This window comes from Molothrus ater, chromosome 3 (genome assembly GCF_012460135.2).
Source record: "Molothrus ater isolate BHLD 08-10-18 breed brown headed cowbird chromosome 3, BPBGC_Mater_1.1, whole genome shotgun sequence".
Classification (NCBI taxonomy): domain Eukaryota; kingdom Metazoa; phylum Chordata; class Aves; order Passeriformes; family Icteridae; genus Molothrus; species Molothrus ater.
Genome location: NC_050480.2, coordinates 88,847,440 through 88,868,615, shown reverse-complemented (window position 1 = coordinate 88,868,615; position 21,176 = coordinate 88,847,440). Strand labels below are relative to the sequence as shown.

The window sequence follows — 21,176 nt, the reverse complement described above, 5'->3', positions numbered from 1 at the left end:
TATTTTTATCAATGCTGAGCAGGGTTCCACAGCACCGAGGCCTTTTCTGCTTCTCACACCACCTTAACAGGGAAGAGGCTGAGGGTGTACAGGGAGTTTGGAGGGGACAGCTGATCCCAGCTGACCAAAAGGACATTCCACAGCTTATGTCATCATGCTTAGTATATGAAGTGGGGGAAGAAGAAGAAGGAAGGGGTGGAAGTTTGGAATAAAGGCACTCGTGTTCCCAAGTGACCATTACGTGTGATGGAGCCCTGCTTTTCTGGGGCTGGCTGAACACCTGCCTGCCCTTGGGAAGTGCTGAATCAATTTCTCAACTTGCTTTGCCTGTGCATGGGGCTTTACCTAATTATCTGCCTTTATCTCAGCCCACGAGGTTTTTTGTCTTTTACTGTTCCATTTCTCCCTCCCACCAGGATAGAATGAGGCAGCAGCTACACAGGGCTTAGTTGCCAGCTGGGGTTAGATCACGACGCAGATGCTCCTCACTTAGCATCTCCAAGCATGAAAGCGTTACTTATCAGAAATTTTAAAATCCCAGCTTAAAAACATTCAGACTTATGCCAACTGATGAACTATTTGGAAAATAAGGGAGAAAGCCAGGGCTGGGACCATCCCTCAAGCCAGAGGACAAAGCAATGTTTACCAAAAATGTCTCCTGCAAGGAGCTTCCATGGATTTCACATGAAAAGTGAGCAAAAAGCAGGAAGAGCCAAACCAAGTGTTTGGGTTGCTCTAACAACACACAGGAGTCACCAAGAGCTATATACCCTTGCTCTGAAGCTTGTCACTTCACGTGCTGAAAGGAGGTTCCCTCTGGTTTTTTGCTTATTATAAAGTGGCACTCAGTATAATTTATACTTCTTCATTATTGTTTTCAAGAATAGAAACTGCAGATTTTGCTAAGTCCAGAGACTTTGCTGTGTAGTGAACTGGATAACTATAGATGCCCTGGACTTCTCTTTATTACCAGACACTGCCCTTTTATTTAGAATGTGCCCTGCCTCTTCAGCAGTGCCCCGTGGGGATTGCAGCCTGCTAGCTCTCGCTGAGCTGCTCCGAGGGACTGCCACGTCTGACTGCAGCTTCCCAACAGGGACAGGAGCTAGCCATGCTCACAAAATGAAAAGACAGTGATGGAACCAACAATGCTGGCACAGAAACTGGCTTTCTGCAACAGGCACTTAAATGTACTCATACAGGCATTTAGATGTCTCTGGATAGTGAGCACATTCATTCTTTTTATGCCTTTTTTTGTATGAAGTCATGCAAAAACACAATACAGGAATCAATTAAACCACTTTCCACTAATAGCTTGCATTGAGGGAATGCAGTTTTACCTGAGGCTATAAAGTACCTTCCCATCTGGCTGGACCCGCAGCATGACATTGTCTGTGGTGGTGTCGTGGATGAAGGAACGCTTAGAGTGCACGAAGAACATGTCGGGGACCCAGATCTTCTTCACCAGTCTGCCATCAAAGGTCATGCTTTGGTTGTTGGTGCTGGGGAACGACAGCCTCTCGTCTTTCCAGTAGTGCCTCAGGTAAAGAGTCATGGTGAAGTCCTGCAGCAAAAAGGCTTCTGTCACTACTGACACCTTATCAGCACAGTAGGGATTGCTCCTCTCTGGGACAAACCATGAAGTGTAAAGCACCTTTCCTGAGGGCACATCACTCCCGGGGCTGCAAGGAGCATCACCAGCTGCAGCTTGTTTATTCGTCAGGTCAGACAGATTTACTGGCTTCAGCCACAACTCACTTCTCAGGCTTAAACTTAGTACCAAATGAATAACTCTGTCACTGATGTGTCTTCATTTAAAAAGCAAGTACTGGTCTTGCTAAGCACCATGGCATTTTTCTAAAAAGCTGCACAAGTTAAAAAGTATTGATTCTGAAAATGTAAAATCTTCTCCATTTTTATTTTGCTAACAGCCAAAATCGACCCTGAATTTTTTTTAACCCAAGGCCATCTAGTGGTTTTCCCATGTTGATGAGTGTTGCAACATGACATTAGAGGAGGAACAGGGGCAGTATTCAAAAGCCATGGGAACTAATTCAAAATCATAATGTTTGATTAAAACAAAAAAAGAACGAGCTTGTTGTTTGGATTTTATTTGGTTTGGGGTTTGTTTTGGGGTCTGGGTTTTTTCTTTAACTTCTAAGCCCTTGATGTTAGCTCTTCCACTTTGCTTTCAAGACCCAAAGCTTTCTAGGGGCCCTCTGGCCACCTCCACAAGCTTTCTCCTCAACCAGAACAGGTGAAAGCTCAGGATACCCATGGCTAGCTGCCGGGGTGACAAGAGCACTGGAATCAGGGAGTCAGCTGGAAGGGCCCCCAGTTCTGGGGAAAATGCTGACCCTTGAGGTCAGATGACTGCAGATATCCCAGCCCACACGAGAGCTGAAATAGCTGCAGTGAGAGGAACCTGACATGTCTCTAGTGTCTCTGCTAACCACCAGCTGTGCCTGGCTCAGGCATGGGAGGAGGTCCAGTGCAAGCTCTTTATCCCTCTGTCTGTTAATTAGGAGCAGAGAGAATCTGGGGCTTCCTGTGAAACCTTCAGAGCTGTTTGATAGTTTTGTTGAAAAGTCAAAACATTTTCAAAAATATTCTGTATTGGGGAGTGATTCTTTTCTCTTTCAAAGCAAAACCTGAGTTACTGAGAGACTCTGTGGGTCACAGAATGTTTGGATTGGAAAAGTGCCCTTAAAGACCATCTTGTTCCAATCCCCCTGCCATTGGCAGGCTATCTTCCACTAAACCAAATTGTTCAAAGCCCCTTCCAGCCTGATCTTGAATGGGATGGGGCATCCACAACTTCTCTGGGCAGTCTGTTTCAGTGCCTCACCACACTCTGAGTAAAGGATTCTTCCTTATATCTGATCAAAACCTACCCTCTTTCAGTTTAAAACCATTCCCCCTTTTCCTTGGGAGCTCTCTGGCCCCTGACTACCTCAGAACTTGTCCAAAGGGACTATGTCTGCAGCATGTAAGTGCTTTAAAGCAAACACATTCATTGGTTTCCTCAGAGCTTTTAAGTGTGTTATCACTATTTAAGAAAATATAGAAACCCAGATCCTTTGAGACAGTCTTGGCAATGTTTTATCATTCTGTCCTAGAGGAAAGAAAATGACAGATTTCTTCCTTCTGCTTCAAGGGCCATGAAATGGTAGCATGAGGTCAATAGAAGTAATTGTTGGCAGATTCAGAATGAATGTGAATCTGCCTTTGGAGGCTGTGGAGTGTTTCTCCTTGGCAGTATTCAAACCCCATGGACACAAACCCATGTAGCCTGCAGAGCAGAGTTTTGGTCTCCAGAGGTCCCTGACTCTTACCATGTCCACCTCAGAAATGCTGTCCAGACTTTCAACTTGGACATCCACCCCAACAGGAATTGCAGGGCCTAGGGGAAAAAAAATAGGAGTTGACAAAGTACAAACCTAGTGAGACAAAGCAATCCTCTGACTTTACTATCTTACAGAGAGAAATAGATGCTCAGTCTTAAATAGAAACAACAGTAAGCCAATAGAAAGTATAAATTATTGGAATTCACAACAAAAATCTCCTAATAACAATTAAAGTCAGTAATAAGACTGACCCATGAATAATTTTCTCTTTTTATTGTGTTATCCTACATGTGGTCCTTCAAGATTTAAAAGCAACTTTAATTGTTTTTAGCTCTAGTGCTTGAGTCCAGGACTGGTGAGACAGATTACTGGAAGAGGATCCATTCACAGAGAGACCAGTGGTGGCACAACTGAGGGAATGTGGCAGATTTTCCCTCACTTTTGCTCTCCTTGCAGGCTAATAGCATCCATGAAAGCTACTGTGTGCATTTGACTTTCACAAGACTCAGTGCTCAGCTGTGGAAAAGAAAGGGTGACAGGAGGGGATACAAAGCAGGACACAGGCATGTGCCAGTGAGCCTGAGGCTCCTGAGGGGAAGGGTCCAACTGTGACCCCATGTAATAGGGATTCTGAACTTTTTTCCCTCCTCCAGGCTTTGACTAGTCTCTCATATACCTCTGGCAATTACAGTCCAGGAGAGCTGTCAAATAAAATAATGCTCACATTTGTGAACTGCTGTGAAACTGAAATGTTTTTAAATTAATTGAACATGCTGGTATTTGGCATATTGAGCATTTAGCGATAAAATCTTCTTTCATCAGAGTATATAATGGTATCCTGGATTTGAATGACCATCTGTCAGCCAGAAAGGGTAGATAAATTACAACATTCTCTAATCCGATGCGCTGAAAGAAAGAGCGTTCTCCATCCATTTCCCTGAAAGCTTCAGTTGCTCTAGCACACAGCCACCAAACTGTGAGCAAGTATTAATACAGTCAAAATATTTTATTTTGGGTTATAAATGAGGTAAAAGCGGTACATCATTTGATTATGCACATGTATGGCCATACTAAGACAAAAACTTAGAATGTCCCACACCATCCAGGTATAAACATAAGGTGTGTGTTTGCAGATTTTTATAAGAAAGTATCACTGAGCAATAGGATTAATATATTGCCTGTTAATCACATTTCCATGCCTGTGACTATGCTTTCTGCTCATCCAGAAGGCTATTTCACTGAACCTCCATTCCCCCAAGAGTGCCATGAATTCATAACTCAAAAGAATAGAAATTAGAAACAGAAGAGCCAATCTGCTTCTTCACTGCTGTAAAAGTTACAGAATAAGGAAGTGACAGTTTAAAACAGGAACAGTGACAAATGTGCATGTTTCATACCTCCAAAACCTGGTCTCATGCTGAAGTCATGGTCATCTATTCGCAGCAGCTGCTCTGACTTCGTCAGGGGAGATTTGGTGATGTCAGGGCTTCGTTTTAAGATTGGGCTACCAGGGGGAGAGAAGCACAGCTATGAGCCCTGGGCAGTGCCTGTGAGAAGCATGTGCTTGTTTCACTCCATTTACTCCTCAGAACATCCACCCCTTAGAGCATGAGCCTGTGATTGTGGCAGTGGTTGGCAGAATGTCATTAAAAACTGATTCCTGCACTCAGCATGCAGTTTAGGCACCTGTGATAATTTTAGCACTGAGAAAACATTTGTTTGGTGGCTTTTTGTCCCTGTAAAATTCTCTCTGCAGTTTGGGGACAGTCATTAAAATGTGTGGGCTGGAGGAACAATATGTGTGAATAAGTGGAGAGGAGGAGGCATTCCTGACATTGAGTTATGATGGAGTGTGAGGCCAGGAATTAGGGAAACAATATATCAAATAAGCTACTGGCTGTTGCCCAGGAACAAAATGGAGAAGGTCTGGGAAGCAGGCCAGGAGGCAGGCATTTCCCTAACTTGGGATAAAATTATTAGCTTCTGCCCCAGATTTCCATCAAGGATAAAAAGCAGCATTACAGGCCTGGGAGGTCTCTGAGCATTAAAGAGCCTGGGAGGGTAATTCCAGAAGCTGTTGGAGCTGCACCGAATGCTGGACACAGGAGGCTCAGATTCCCTTCCACATCAAAACGCAAACTTCTGTTCAGTGCCCCAGTGCTGTGGCTGGGATGGTGATGGCAGCAGCTCCTTGGTTGCTCCCTTGTGTAGGGGAAGCCTTTGCTGCCCTCAGAACCAGCCACTTGGGTGGCAGGAGGGCTCAAAAAAAGGAGGAAAGGTTTTGCTGGCTCTTGATTTTAGAAAAGGTGGCACACTCAGAGAGGCACTCATCTGAATATACGCAAGACAAATAAGAAGTAAATTAAAGGAAAACAGGCTGACAAAGAAACTTGATGAGGGAAAAGTTCCTGAGATAAAGTTTCTCATAAATGAGACTGCTTAGCCATGCTGGACTTCTCAAAGACTTGTTGAAAGTTGTACAAGAAGCCAATACAACAATCTCGTAACAGAGGCCAGCGGTGTTGACAGCGACTCCTCTCACAAATCCTTTATCTGGACTTCAAAGTATCTTAGAGAGACGCTTAGACTAAGTTCAATAATTGCTAAGCGGTTTGAGTTGTCTACTTCCATCAGTGAGTTCTAGTCATGAATTATCCCTCAGGCACTTTAAAAGCTGGCCCCTGCTTCTGCTTGAGGTTTAGTTCAGCCTCTGAAAGACCTGTGAGTGTGCATTAGGAAGGTTTATGCCTGTCCAAGGCAGATGCCAGGGGCAAAGCAAACCTTTGAGAGCAGGTTTGACAGTGCTCAGAAAGGTGCTTTCTCCCTGCCAGTGGCAGTGGGAGGAACAAGTGGCATGATGGAGAGCCCATGGAAGGGCTCTTGGAGGGAAGGAATCCAGAAGGGATTCTTGGAGGGAAGGCACCCTCTGACACGGCATGGCAACACAAACTGCGCATCAGCGCCACAGGGAGCCTGAGGGGATGTGGCAACTCGCCGTGGCCTCACCCCCCAGTCCCATGAGGGTGCCAGGCAGGGTGGCTGCCTCTGGGGCCTGCTGCACCCTGCTAATGGCATGGCTAACACCGACAGACAGCTGGTGAGGCAGAGTGGAAATTTTCCAGAGTAGAAATCCATTTTGATTTAGGTGAAACGTACATCTTTGAGTTAAAGTCTGTAGCTTGCTGTTTAATCTGACTGCCAGTTCTTGCAAAGGGCCTGTGCTTAGAGAAACTGCTTCAGCCAAAAGACAAGAGATAAGGGGGGGGGGGGGGGGGGGGGGGGGAACGACACAGAGCAGGGCAACCTGACCCAAGAGTTCTTTCTGATAAAGAAAAATTAGCAGCAAGTGTCATGCAAAATCAGTAAAATGAATATGTATGAATCTATTGTGAAATTGTATGCATACGTATTTGAGAGAGAGATAAAAGGGGATCTGGAGTTCCCAGAGGTATGCATGCCATTTTAGGAGAACGATTCCCACATGCGTCCAGCGCTGTAATAAACACACCAGTTTTACAACTTTCACAAAAGTTGTGAAGTTTGTTTGCTTCCACAAATCACTGGCTTGTCTGAGTGGTGCCCCCTTCCCCTGCCCAGCCCAGCCCAGCCACGGGCATGTGGCGGGCAGGCCCAGGCCTCCTGAGGGCTCTGCTTACCTGCCCTGCTTGTGCGCCTCGCCGTGGGCTTCCCGTCGCTGCCGCTGCGGCCGGCTGCAGGAAACAACGGGAAAAGGGAGAGCTGAGACAGGTGGGCACGGGCAGGCGGGAGAGGATGTCAGGAGGGAGGCACCGCATCCCTGCAGCTTTACCTTCTGTCACATGTGAGAAATGGTGCTTACCTTTTTTTTGCAGCCTTTCACCAAAGGCCGGTGGCAGGCTGGGCATGGCAGAGGGTGGGGAGGGTAGGGATGCTCGGGCTCACAGTCGTGACAGGGCAAAAGGAGGGGAGCCATGATTTTTGTAAGGTGGGATGCCTCTGTTTTTGACTGTCTGGCAGAGTACCCAAGTAGGCAGCTGAGGTCCCACCTGCCCAGCCTTGGCTGGCAACACCAGGGGCTTTGGAGACAGCAGCTGCCATGGGGCCTTGGGGGCACAGCCATTACACCTGCAGACCAGAGTATGTTCACGAGAAGAAAAGATTTTCAAATTATTTTGGAGGGGGGGGAAAAAGAAACAAACGGTGCAAATTGTTTCTGGCTTCATACCATCTCCCATCTGGCTGTCAAGAAAGGTCTTCTCAGGTCTTTGGCCAATAGTCTATTTAATCATTAAAGGCAAGAATATTGCTTTTGGCCATGTAAGTGCTAGCTTGAGCAAAAGTAACATTTTAAACATTTAACAGTTCTAAGTCATCTTTAACTAAAAGTAAATAATTAGCTTCTCTCTGTAATAAACACTAACTCAAATCAACTGTGCTAATGAGGCTTTTTGCCTATTAGCATACATTTCAAATCCCTTTGTAGAGACTTACAGTGGCAAAACTCTTTTTGTTGTAATGGTTGACAGCACCTGAGCACCATTGTCCCTTTGGTGTGTGGTGGAGGAAGCCCAGGCCTTGTGAGACAGTTCTTTTCTGGGCTGGGAACATTCCAAAAGCCAACAGTATGGAAGGGAAATTCATCCTGCTGCTGCCACAGAGAAGCAGACAACCAGTCAGGAATGGGCACATGGGGCTGTAGTGCTGATTCACCCTGAAGTGAGGAACTGGAAGAGTAGAATTTTTTTTTCCAGGATCTACTTTGTGTTTCCAGAGGAATTCTAGGAATAAGTGCACAGGTAGATGAGTGTTTGCGGGAGTCTTTGGACCATGCAACACCATTGCCATTAAAGGAAGCAGCTTCTGTGGCACTGCTTGGACCCGGACATCACAAAGCAAAACACTTGCAAATGCAAAATGCACTTTCTGTAGCCTTCTGCCTTCTGAGACACCTTATATGTCTCACTGCTGCCTGCTTCTCATCTGCTGACTGTCAGGAAATAATTTCTTGTGTTTTGGGGATAAGCAGATTCTGGCAACAAGCTGACCTATTTGCATGACTTTAAGTGCCCTAGTAAACTCTTGGCTGTTCAGGAATAATGCTGGTATTTGAACAGGGGTGAAGCAGGCCATGTTCTTGCCATTTCTAATTTTCATTTCCCTTGTAGGTCTTATCTAATGCTTCATGGTGGCTCTGTCCCTATTCTGCTTGTCAAGGGAGACTTCAAGGCATGGCCATCAAGGATTCGTGGCCAACTCATCCCCATTGTCTGCACCCAGCAAGCCTGTGTGTTTCCTTTTATTTCCTCCAGGTGTTCCTCTTTCTCCTCTAAAGTTAACTTTATTTCCCTGCCACAGACAAGCATAAAATGTCCCCCATGCTCCATCCACTGCAGAGTACTGTGTTCATTTGAGCTTTGGTTTGGGTATTTTGCTTCTTTTTGCCAGTCCTGTTCCCCTTGTCACAGCTCTGTGGCAGCAAAACATTTTTACCTGTTACCCAGTTACTCCAATTTGAAGCCCCATTTCTTTCTACTCAGTAAATACCTTTTCTGTTCTGGTTCCTGGGGAGTCCTCTGCTGGCTCAGGGACCAATGGCAGCTCCATCATGGGACCCCATTACCCTGCCGGTCTGGGCTGTGAATCAATGGAAAGCTGCTGTGGCTTCTGCTGTTGCTGGGTGTTTGTGGTTGACAGCCTCAGCCAGGAGATTCAGCCCAGACATTGTGCACAGATTGCTCAGCTCAACTGGCTGTGAGTGTCCCTTCTGCTTTCACTGGGATGACAGGCTCCTTAAAACTAAACAATCATTCCTGAGGTAAAATATACTGAATAATGAACAACCCTTTTTTTCCTCCCCCCACAATGTTATCTCCTAGCAGCTACAATGCCAAAAGGCATTTCATGTCTCATGAAGGTCACAGAGATGCTTTGTGAAAAAGCAACAACTGGAGCAGAGTGGCATTTACTCACAGTGCTCCCTGTGCATTGCTAGAGTAGTTCTCAGGCCCCTGATGGCAGCTGGGGTGATGCAAGCTCTTCAAAGTCATTGTTATTGCCCCAGATGTACCCACTGCTTCAAGGCATCTTGAGATGCCTCTGCCCCAAAGTCTGAGGCTTGCTGGGGCTGGGAGGCAATAATGTGGCTGAAGCGTAGGATAGCTGGGGAAGAAAATCAGCCAATCTAGATTTTGATCACTACTGCTACAGACACAAGGCAAAAGGCAGTTACCCTTTTTGTACTTTAAAGCATGATGTTTCCTATTGCTCTAATAGTCACTCCAACCCAGCAAAAAGGGTTGCAGGGTTAGGGTTAACAGTGTCTGATTTTCAGAAGAAACAGTCCAACCCTGACATCTAAAGGTCCCAGCAAGCATTTCCAAATGCCCAACTTCACAGGACACGTGCCAGAGGAATGTCAGGTCCACACTTACAATGTGCACCAGAAACCCCACAGTGTTCTTCATTCTTCATCTTGGAAATAAGATCTTCTGGAAGCAACCAAAACAAATGTGTGAGAGGTCATTACCCATCGTAGCATTTTAGTTGGCAATTACTTCTGCAACATACATTTCCCACCTATAATCTCACAGATCAGCTGATCCATGGACCTCCTTACCACTGATGGAAGGCAACGGGGGATATGGAGCTTGTTGAGCCAGTTTCCAGCAAAACTTCTAATTGCAAAGTAAAGAAAGTGATACAAGTCCCTCGTGCCCGCCAGCCATGCCATGGCACTCAGCTCTGGGCCCCCCATCCCTGAGTGAGCAGAGTGGACAGCTTGTGCTGTGCCTCCCATCCTGCACCTGCTGTGCTGCACACACCTCATGCCATGATGGGCAGGGGAATGCCAGCACCCACGTTCTGCTTGGTGTTCCCATCAAATTACATCTGGGCAAGGCAGGAGAGGGCAGTGGAGGCAGCACAAGTCCCTGCAGGATGAACATGGGATTGACAAAGGTGTATTGGTACTATAGAGATCTCTTAGAAGTGTAAAAATCTTATTAAATACCTATTAAATGCCTACATATTTGGCTTTGATCTCCCTATTTTATGATCAGTTAGTGACTGGGGTTCATACGACATCCTGTTAAAGGCCAAAACCAGATAGGGGAATGCTGGTTTAGGGAATGGGGGAGAAGCTAAAGGAACTGGGGGTTTTAGGCACAAACATACAGGAGGTTCCTGCAGGGAAAAAGTAGGGCAGAGACAAAGGGAGCTGGGATCTGCAACAGTGCCTGTGCTTTGGGTGAGACTGAGGAGAAAAGAGGTTGGATGGGCAGAGGTGGGGAGGGAAGATAAACATTGGGTAATGATAGAAGAGATCAGAAGGAGCAGAGAAGAGTGGAGGCATCAGTGCCTCATCATTTTGTGGGATGACTCCTGGGGCAAAGAGAGCCTGGACAGTCCTTCATGAGTAGTGGTGTCCCCTCACCACAGAGTGGTGCTGGACAGAGATAATGTCCAGCTCCTGGAGACATGTGAGCCTTGCTGGGCTAAAGAACTTCCCAGCCTGTGTTCCAAAGGAAAAAAGAGTGTTTGGAGTGGGGAGTTCACAGAAAATTTCTCCATAGAATTCCTTATGACTTTGCAAATGAATTGGGAAGGCTTCTCAGCAAGCAGGAGATGCTGGTGGAGAGGTGGTGCAGCAGGTCCAGGTGAAGATTGAGAAGTTGTCCAGAGCCCAGAGAAGAGCTTTACAGGGGGAGGAAAAGTGAGGCAGCTAAACAGGAAGAAAACCCACCCAGCACCTGAGAGAGAAAAGAGCAAAATTGAAATGGGAGGAAACTGCTTTCACCTGGTAACATGCACTTCACCAGACATGATCCACTGTGCAACATTAATTACCCAGGGATAATGTAGGATAGAAACCCACTAATTTGTACTCAAATTGAGAGACATGAAAAGCCATGAGCTGTAAACAGGACTCTAAGAACTGAGGAAAATGTATCATGACATGTTTTTGTTGTTTTTTTTTTGCATTTGTCAGGCCCTTATTTGTTTGTAATTATTTTGGACTATATGTCCTTATGATTAGTAGGTTCAAAGATTGTGAAAAAGGTGATACATTGCTATCATAATATATATTGTTAAATATATGAAAAGAAAGGCGGAAATAGCACTATTTTTGGTCTTTACATTACGAAGTCTGAAAACTGTGGGATTCTGAGGTCTTCTACCATCTTTTTTTTGAGTGATACAGAAAATTCAATGAGAACCCCATTTTAATCCATTGTTATTTGAATACAGGTCGGTCTCAGAATCCAAAATAAGCAGGAGACATTCATACACCCTTTAAAAGTTGCACTTCTTTTGCTCTTTGCCTGGACACTGACTAAAGAAAAAACGGGAACATACATACACATATTGATAACTCACAGAAAAGTTGTGCCACCTGAGGTCTTGACGCTGAACCTGATATTGCAAAAGTGGAAGTGTCCCTATGTTGCAGCAATTGCATCCAGTGCATGGGTGTTTGTTGAGTTTTGTGTTACATATGTTGAAAGGAAGAGTTAGAGGAAGCAGAAGGTCCATCCTGCCAGCTAGGAGGAGGCAGGCGTGGTGCCAGGACTCAGCCAAGTAAGAAAGAGAAGCAGATGAAGGGAAGGGGAGAACTAATGGGGCATTGCCGAACATGCTGAAAGGTTTCATGTCTGACCCAGTCTCAGAAGAAAAGCTGACTTGCAAGCACAGTGTCGATCAGGGAAGGGCATTTTAAGGAGTATTTAGACAGTTGGAGGTATTTAAGTCAGCAGAGGCTGATGACATTTCCCCAGGAGCACTGGGAGTACCAGCTGCTACTGACTCTAAGCTGTAAGCCACCACCTCCAACGATTCCTCAGAGGTGGGTGATACCCCTGGGGGAGAGCATGAGGGTGAAAACAATACCTGGTTTTAAGAGAGGTACAAAAGAAAGAAGTTGGAGCTTTGAGATCTGAAAATAAATTGTGAAAAACTCAAGTGATCCATTGGTTTGCCCCCTGCCCCCAACCCCAGGGAATAATGAGATTATAAAGATCAGTTAATGTGAATCTTTGCAATAATTGACGTCAAACCAGTCTAATGTCCTGTCTGATGGTGTAACTGGCTGCCTTAGTGTAAGCAGGTGGAAAAGTAGATTTAAGTGAGGTTTTTAATATTTCATTACTAAACAAGGGAAACAGGGTTGAGGTGAAGCTGTGACTTTGAACATGTCTGAAGTACCAGGGCTAATGTGATGCCATTAATTTGCTGCTGCTGAGAGACACTAAACAACATTTCACAGATTTCATCCTGGAAACAGCTGGTCAATGTTTTCAATAGTAGGACAGATGACAGAACTATAAAACTCAGGCATGAGGGCATGCTTGAAAGAGAAACAGGCATTTGGGGATCTAGGGTCCCAATTCAAAGCCACAATGTGTTGGAGAAAAGGTCTGATGCATATACGATGAACTGCAAGAAAAGATAGCACTAAGAACCGTGTGGAATATGGAGAAATAAATGTATAAATGATGAATGGGGAATAAGTAGGCAAAAAAATTTGAATTGCAATAGAATAGAACAGAAAAAGCATAATTGTAACAATTCTGCTGTTGGGGCAACGTTAAGAAATATTCATCTTGGCACAGGACCAGAGATAGATTTAAAGTAAATGGATTGAACAGTAACAAGTCAACAGGCTTTTACCCAGAAGGAAGCCAAGTAAGAAACTGTTGAATCAATAGTCATCGGTGACACAGGACTGGAAGGTGACAGCTTTCAACTTCTTTGGGACTCTAAAAAGCTACTGACTGTTCCACTGGACTAATTAGCTATAAAGATAGCAAACCCCACCAAAAGTAGACACCAGATAAATATAGTATGTATTGAAGAAGAGTTTTCTTGAAGGATATTATGCCCTTTGGAACTATGGAAACATTTAGTTTGGAAAAGACCTTTAAAAATCATCAAGTCCAACCATCAACCTGGGACCACCACCATGTTCAGCATTAAACCATGTCCTCAAATGCCATATCCATGTTTTTTGAACATTTTCAGAGATGGTGACTCCACTGCTTCCCTGGGAAGCCTGTTTCAATGCTTCACAACCCTTCCCATGAAAATATTTTTCCTAAAATCTAATCTAAACCTCTCCTGGTGCAACTTGAGGCCATTTCCTCTTGTCCTGTACTCGTTACCTCAGAGAAGAGACTGGTGCCCACCTCACTACAACCTCCTTTCATGGAGTTGTTGTAAAATAATGTCCTTCTCTAAAAAGTTAGTGGCCTTGTAGACAAGAGTAATCACGATCACACATTGTACCACGAATTCCAAAGGAATGTTCCCAGGTTCTTCTTGTAAAGAAATCAGAGTCAGAAAGAAGTTCCCCACATGTGAATGGTGACAAAACATGAAACAGAGGAATTATGCAGAGTTTTTACCATGAAGAAAGTTTCCCAGTGTAGTCCCCTGATACCTATGATAGGATCATTGTTGTTCAATAGCTTTATAAATTATTTTGGATAAAAGAGTAATTACTGGAAACAATATTTACAGAGGATATGTAACTATTCAAGGTAGTTAAAATCAGAGCTTTGGGTGGAGAATTGCAGCAGATTCTCATGGCTTCAGAAAAATTCAGTGCTAGCAAATTCAGAAAAGTGTACATTGATTTCTACTTTGTATTTTTAATTTTTTCCATTTTGCATTCAGAAATGAAGTCAAAATAGTGATGGCCTGCAAACCAGCTACTGTTACTGCTAAAGAAGTGTCATTGTGGTATTTCTGGGTAAACATCAGCTTAGTGCTGCACAGTGCTCAAGAGGACAAACAATGGTTCGGCATTATTGGGAACAGAGCAGCAAACCAGACAGAAGGCATGTCAATGGTGTTAGCAACACCAAGGCATGTCCACATCTCACATATCCAATTTCCATAGCTAGAAAAAATAGCAGAGTAAGAGGAGAGATTTTGGAGGTGAAGAAGCCTTCCAGGCAGGCAGAGCAGGGCTCTCAGAGTGGGAAAGGAGAAGTTGGCCAAGTGATAATGGTGCAAGCATATGAATTCAGGAGTAGCTTGGTGCAAGTGGGCAGGAATCTGTCGCTCAAGACTTTCCACAATGCATAGCAAGGAGAAGAAATTTGACAGAAAGTATATAAGCATGGCATCACACTGTGAAAGTCACTCTGAAATCTGTGAATGCTTTCACAGAAGTGAGTTTGGAAGGTGACTGAGCATATTTTAGAAGAAAAACCATCACCATTTCAGATGTGAACTCAACTCTGCAATGAGAAAATCAATTTATATGCACTCAGGAGGGAAGAAATTACCTTGCAGCATCTTCAAATTGGTTTGGGGTTGTTTTGGTTTTTTTTTGGCTAGGCTTCACACAGCCTGTTATGTGTCCTCACAACAGCTCATAAAACACATTGTAGTAATGGTGGGCCAGAAGAAGACATGAAGCTGCTGATCCTGAGCAAGTTGCTATGTTACCTGGAGCTTCTGTCATTAGGGGCCAAGGAAGGTTGCAGAGTACTTGGGTGCATGAACATGGCTACAGAAGTGCCAGTAGAGGCTGTTGTGCCACCAATGAAACTAATAAAGTTAGGAAGCTGTGTGGCACATAGACCTGAGGTAAATTCTAGAAGGGATGAAAGGAGGCTGGTGATAATGATGAAAGTAGAAAATAGAGTTTTCAAAGCATCATCACTTGCTATGAGAAGCAGAGGGGGGGACACTTCTGGCTGGTCCAAGAAAAGGAGCCATGCACAATTGAAATTTCTTGAAAGAACAACAGGGGTGAAAAGGCAAATGAGAGAAAGAGCTAAGCACTAATGAAAAATAAGCTAATGTATAACAAGATAAAGAAGAGGAGCATGGTTGGAGGGAAGAAAAGGCTTTGAAGTAAGCCACAAAGTAATATGAAGTTGAAAGCAACAGGGTAAATCTTGGCAGATTTGTGTGACAAGGGCAAGGTATGTGGGGGAAAAAAATAGGTAGGTGAAGCAGAGGGCAAAGAAAGGGACGAAAAAAAAAAAGAGAAACAGTTTATTGAAGAAGAGGAGAAACCTTGAATGAGGGAAAGAAAAGGAGTGTAGGAGATGAAGAAAAAAGGAGGAAAGGGGAAGGCAAGTTACTAACTGGGGAGATGGAGAGATAGCACTTGCACAGGTCTGAAGTCCACACTGGCCTCTTGCTCTCCTGAGACCCAGCTCTGCTGGAGCAAGTGGTGTCCAGACATAACTCAAACTGATCCCAGAAAGCAATGCCTTGGGAGCTGTGGGCTCACTGCATCTGGCTCACCACTGGTAATGTGGCAATGCCTTCACAGGCATTTTACAGTCCTACCATGCACTCCACAAGTGTGATCTAAAGACAGCTTGCATTAGCAAGATTTGTTTATGCAAATGGATTACTATTTGGAGATAAAAGTGAGGCAAAATTATTGGTCAGGTAATGGTAGAGGCATGACTAACAACATGAAGTGAGTCTCAGGTAAGGTTAAACAAACATGATCTCTAGATCTTTTACAGTGGAATCTCTTCTGTTGAGAGCTGTTTGTCTGAAAGGTGGTTTTATTGCTGTCCAGGGAGATTTTTAGTGTTAAAAGAGATTTTTGATGTTTTTTTCCCCCCCAGCAGTTAGCTCTGGCAGAACAACATGGCTCAGCTCCAGGACAGTTCTTTCCCTATTGCTCATCCTCTCTAGTAGATTCTGCAAGTCTAATTAGCAACACAGGCTTTGGCCCTTTTGTTGGCACAACGATGTTTTGACTTTTAGTGAGCTTTTGCATCATTCTAGTGACTGCCCCCCCGAAGCCTGGTGGCTTTCCAAGAGCCTGAGCAGTTGGGAAAACAGCAGACAGCTCTCTTGCCAGTGCTCCAGAACTCAGCTCCTTTCTGTAGGAGTTTTGGCACTCTGAACCCAACAGGCAGAAAAAGCCTTGCAATCCCTGCAGGTTTTGCACATGGCTGACTGCAAACTGTGAACGGGTCTGCAAGGTGAGAAAGCTTTTATTTTTATATTGCTGCTCTTTGAAGTGAAATTCCTTTGAGGTGATTTGTCCTGGAGATTAGCAAAAATAAGTAGTTGAGTCTTTGATTGGCACACAGACATTTTTACAATGAATTTCAGTATTTGAGGGCTCTGTAGTAAGTCCCATGCAATAAAGCTATCTACTATGTTGCTTTCACTGTGACTGTCTGCATACTTTGACCTAGATTGATTTGTCATTTTCTTGTCACACTATGTCCTAAAGCCTCAGAGCTTTATTTAAGGAATTATTTGGGATCTTTTTCAAAATTCATGTCATGCAAACCCAGTCCTCATAAGACTGTGGTGCATGCATGGACTCTCATGGGCAAAACCTCTCCTGTCTGCTCACTCTTCTTCACAGCCCTTGTGTCTCATGCTAGAATGGGGTACCTGCAGTGAAAAATATTGTGACAGAGAAGGTGTCTGACCCTGCAGCTCCCCATGTGCTCCACTCACCATATCTCTAGAATGTGAAGGCTGTGGATGTGAGCTCAGCTGGATCTGGGCAGGTGAAAAGAGAAGCCCTGGAGCTGAAAACTGCAGATCCAGTGGTGAGTTTTAATTTGAAAGCAGAGTTTAGCGCACGTGAGTCTCACCTGGAAGAAACTGACACACCATCTAAAGAAATAAGCTAGAAGCCTATGTATTCCTCCATCAGCTGCACCATGGCAATCAGGAGCAAAGCTGGACACGACTGTCAGGGACAGCAGGATGCTGGCAGGTCTTTACAGCAGGTGCCTCTGCCATGTGCCAACACCGGTGGCTGGCCCTGAGCCCTGGCACTGAGGCAAGAGGATGATCTTGTTGTTCTGTAGGGATTCTGGGGGTTAGGGAGGTCATGGGTGCAAATCAAGCCATCCTGAGCATCCTGTGATGGTGTGGAGACAGCCTTTTCCACATCAAATAGATTTTCCCATCAATCTCCACTGAGGCCTTTGTCTTTCTTCAAAAAGAAAAGGCTACAGTGGAGGGATGGATTTCCATCCTGGTGCTTACCACAAGCCTTAAGGAGCAAGAAACGAGTGTTCAGAGAGGAGTAAAGAGGTCAATTACTCTAACTTCTCCTCCTGTATTCAGAGCTGGGTGTTGAAGGGAAGAGGAAACAGAGTCAAATCCAAAATGTTCAGGAGTAATGTTCTCTGCAAGTTTTTCTGATGTAATATACCATCCTCTGTTGCTCCAGAGGTTGTTACCATCCTCTGGATCCTTTTGAATCCAGGATCTAACTCTGTGATGGAAAAAGGCATGGACTTTGATTGAAAGTGTCAAGGAATCGTGGCTACTTCAAAACTGTTTTACACAACCAGCATCTTAACATAAGAGACCACCCCATGAGAGCAAAGAGGCTTGGCTGGACCTCTGAGATGAGCTGTTCTGCCATACACAGATGCCTGGTAGTGTTTGGCAGGCATGATCTTCCACTGGGAGATCCTGACAGCAGTCCCAGAAGGTCAGGGGGATTACCTCTGCACACAGCACCTGCTGTAGGGCTGTACAAATACTGCACCTATTCCTGATGTCAATCCTGAAAAAGCAGTGAAGGGACAGAGGAAAACAGCCAAATGGCCAGGTCAAAGCTTGGGAAACATTCCATATTGAGAAATGCAAGAAGCCTTATCTCCTAAATGTATGTAAGCGGAGATGAATGGAGGCTTGGTCCTCCTGCAAATATCTTGGTGGAGAGGAGACAAGATAGCACAGAACAGGACCAAACAGATGGAAGCCAGAGTTAAAAAATACTTGCAATCCTGTTCTGAATTTGACATTGAAGGTTAGGGGTTTGGCACAGAAGGGTTTGTTGTTTGTGCTTAGGAAGAAATCCTAAGGTCCTATGGTCATCCTATGGATGGCCATAATCATCTTTTTTACCTTACATGGGTGTCTCACAGGCTGTGCCATCACAGGGCAAAGTGGGCACTGTACTGGGCACCACACTGCTGATGGACAACCAACCCTACAGCCACAGGACAACTTTGTTCCTCTCCCCACCAGCTCTCCTCAACATCACTGTGCCCTACTGAGGAGAAAATAGGCCAGAAACGCCCTCCCAGGCCAGTGTGGTCATGCTGGGAGGGCAGTGGAGCCAATTCTCCAGAGCCACACCACCTCAGGGCTTTCTGATGGGCTTACCCTGAAACAATTAGACCTCATATACAACGTATAGGGGAAGAGGCAGCTCCTGCATTTACTGAATAGGTACTTCTTTTCCATTTTCACACATTTTTAACACTTTTCTGCTTTGATTTGTTATATTGTCACTTCATTGCACTGACACTCTTAAGCATTTAGTGCAGTATAGAGCTTTCCCTAAAGATGAGAAGCAAGAAAATGGCTGTGTGTGCACGTTCCTCTCGTCTGGATGCTTCCCAGCTCACATGGTGGCACTTTGCTTTTCACCCCCTTCATTTGCTACAGCCAACACATCACCTCTGCTGTCACAGTCATGAAGCCTCAACAAAAAAAGGGATTTTGTGCCTGTCTTGTACCCATACTGGCTCTGGTAATGCATCCCCTGGGGGCTGGTCATGAAGAGAGCACTGCATCCATTTTGCCAGCTATACCTCCATGGAGGTGGTGTCACTGCTGAAGCCACTTCTTCTGTATGAAATGGTCCATGGATGCCCAAGTACTGATCAGGACATGGCAGTCACTCTGGAAGGTGCCCCTCACCTGCTACAAGGGGCTGTTGGAAAATAAGCACTTTCCATCCCTTCCACCATTCAGCTGTTTTTTTCTGAAAGCTAATAGGAGTGGTTTGAACTCCTCGGGACTGTGACATTCCTGCATTTCCATCCCTATACACTTTACAGTATGGATGATACAGAGTCTTTACAGAACAGCACTATAGTAAAGCAGAGACAACACAGGTTCAGTCTGTCACAAGCAACAGTACACAGCATTTAAACAAAATTAAATGTGTCAGCTATATTCTTACATAAAAAAAAAGAAAAAGTATTTTTTCCCTCCAGGTGTAACTTGTTTTGTGCCTGAGCATAAAAATCTTCACACAAAGTTCCAACTATTTCCCAAATAGAATATAAATAATCAGAACTCAGTTGTAGCAAAAACCCTTCCTCAACTCAAATTCTCCTAAAATGGCTGTCTACAAGATAGTGAGAGCAAAATATCACATTGTCTTTTTGTAAGAGAGAAAGAGAGAGCGAGAGAAAGAATAGACAATGTTTTAGATAATTTTAGCATATTAATACAATATACTGAATGCTCTTTCTGTTTCTTCTGATAACCGTGATAACCGACTATTGCCTTGCTGAGACTTTATTTTTTCCTTTTAAAAGGTCTATAAAAAAATAACATGGGAACAAAAAACCAAATTCTGAATATTTTAATCTGAGATCTCAAGTCCATCTAATCTTCAGTGAATGCAACAATTCTCATGGACCTAAATTTCATTTCCCTTTCATGTAAATATTCTATCACATTTTAACTACCATTAATATAAATGCCTCTTTTTTTCTACCCTTTCAAACTTTGAGACACTTCAGAAACCTATTTTTTTAATGAAACAGTGATTTTGACAGTAGAAAATGCATTAAAACTTACTCATTGGCAAAAGAAACGACAGAAAATATTTTTGCCTGAGAGATCACAGTCTGCAAATACAAGCTCAAATTATCTGTTAGTCATTTTATCATCACCCAAAACATTACATTTATCCAAACTGTAGCTGCTTAAATGTAAAAACATGAGACTCACCTGCCTTTTTTGTATACCTCATGTATTTCTTTTCCTTGTCGGTGGGTTCTGCATTCAGTGGATAAAATCCATCCCCACAGCAGGAGGAAAATGCTAAAATGCATTTTATGGACAGTCAACATGTTACCTGAAGGTCTAGTATCCAGAAATAGTCCATACAAGAAAAAGAAAATCTAAATGTAGATCCTGTTTCTCTTTTTAAGACATTATCGGTCTGATCGTTATTGGAAGGATGTTTACTCATACAAAAAATCATCCTGCAGTATTTAATCTGGACAGTGGGGAAAGCAATTTCCACTAAACCTATAAATCCTTCTACGTCAGATGGCAGGGATTTTCTAGCACTGTTGAATTCACGTATTCTCAGACAACAATTATTTTTAGTCCAAACAGGCTATTTTATTAATTGGTTTAAATTGAACCCTGTTCAAATACCTGTGGCCCATATACACATATATATTTCTGCCTTGTTAAGTGAAGTAGTGCATTTGTTCAGCTAGATGTCATTGGTAATTCTTTAATCACAAAACTTATCTGTGTAGCAGTAATGTTTGTTACAAGCATTGCAATAAATTGAAAACTATTAATAAAGATATATCAATTTGCAGAGAAAAAAAAATGTATTTAGCTCTACAAGCAGCACTTGATCCTGTGTGTTCTACATTACTTTAGCATCCAGTGGTGCTGTGGCCAGAGTGGTTCTTTCATGACTTGTGCTCTGCTGAGCACCATGTCTGGAAAGTATCCAGTGCTCAGAGGAACGGGGAAGGACAGAATGGGGGACATGCCTCTGCCCTCAGCATAGGGATGTTGGAGGCATCCTGCTGAAATCGAGCAGCAAACACCCACCAGAGCTGCAGGAGAACTTGGGGGCCTGGTGTGCCAGGTCTCATGTGGCTGGCAAGATCCTCATTTGTGGTAAAGAAAATAAAATGGTGTGGGCAGAAATAGGACAGTCAAGCCAGCCCCACTGCCCATCAGTTTGGAGCTCACACCCTCCCTGCACAACCTGCAGGTCCGTGTTCACCCTCCTTCTCCTCTGTGCCTCTCCCCAAGGCTTCACAGCTTTGGTTCTTACTTGTGCCTTCTCATGGAGAATTCACCTGTGTCCTGCTGACACTTCCAGCCTTGTCCTACCCCTTT

At 44.2% G+C, this 21,176-nt stretch overlaps 1 protein-coding gene across 1 annotated transcript in view; it reads right to left on the bottom strand.

Annotated features, from left to right (window-relative positions):
* LOC118685709 (gamma-aminobutyric acid receptor subunit rho-1) overlaps nt 1–20,240 on the bottom strand; it is a 31,352-nt gene extending 11,112 nt beyond the window's left edge. Inside the window, exons 1-5 of the mRNA XM_036381366.1 lie at nt 20,034–20,240; nt 7,004–7,057; nt 4,745–4,851; nt 3,336–3,403; nt 1,341–1,564 (exon numbers count right to left, since the gene is read on the bottom strand). Of these exons, the coding sequence (XP_036237259.1) occupies nt 1,341–1,564; nt 3,336–3,403; nt 4,745–4,851; nt 7,004–7,057; nt 20,034–20,155 (575 nt within the window). The 5' untranslated portion in view covers nt 20,156–20,240. The remainder of the gene's footprint in view (nt 1–1,340; nt 1,565–3,335; nt 3,404–4,744; nt 4,852–7,003; nt 7,058–20,033) is intronic.
* Nucleotides 20,241–21,176: the final 936 nt, after the last annotated feature.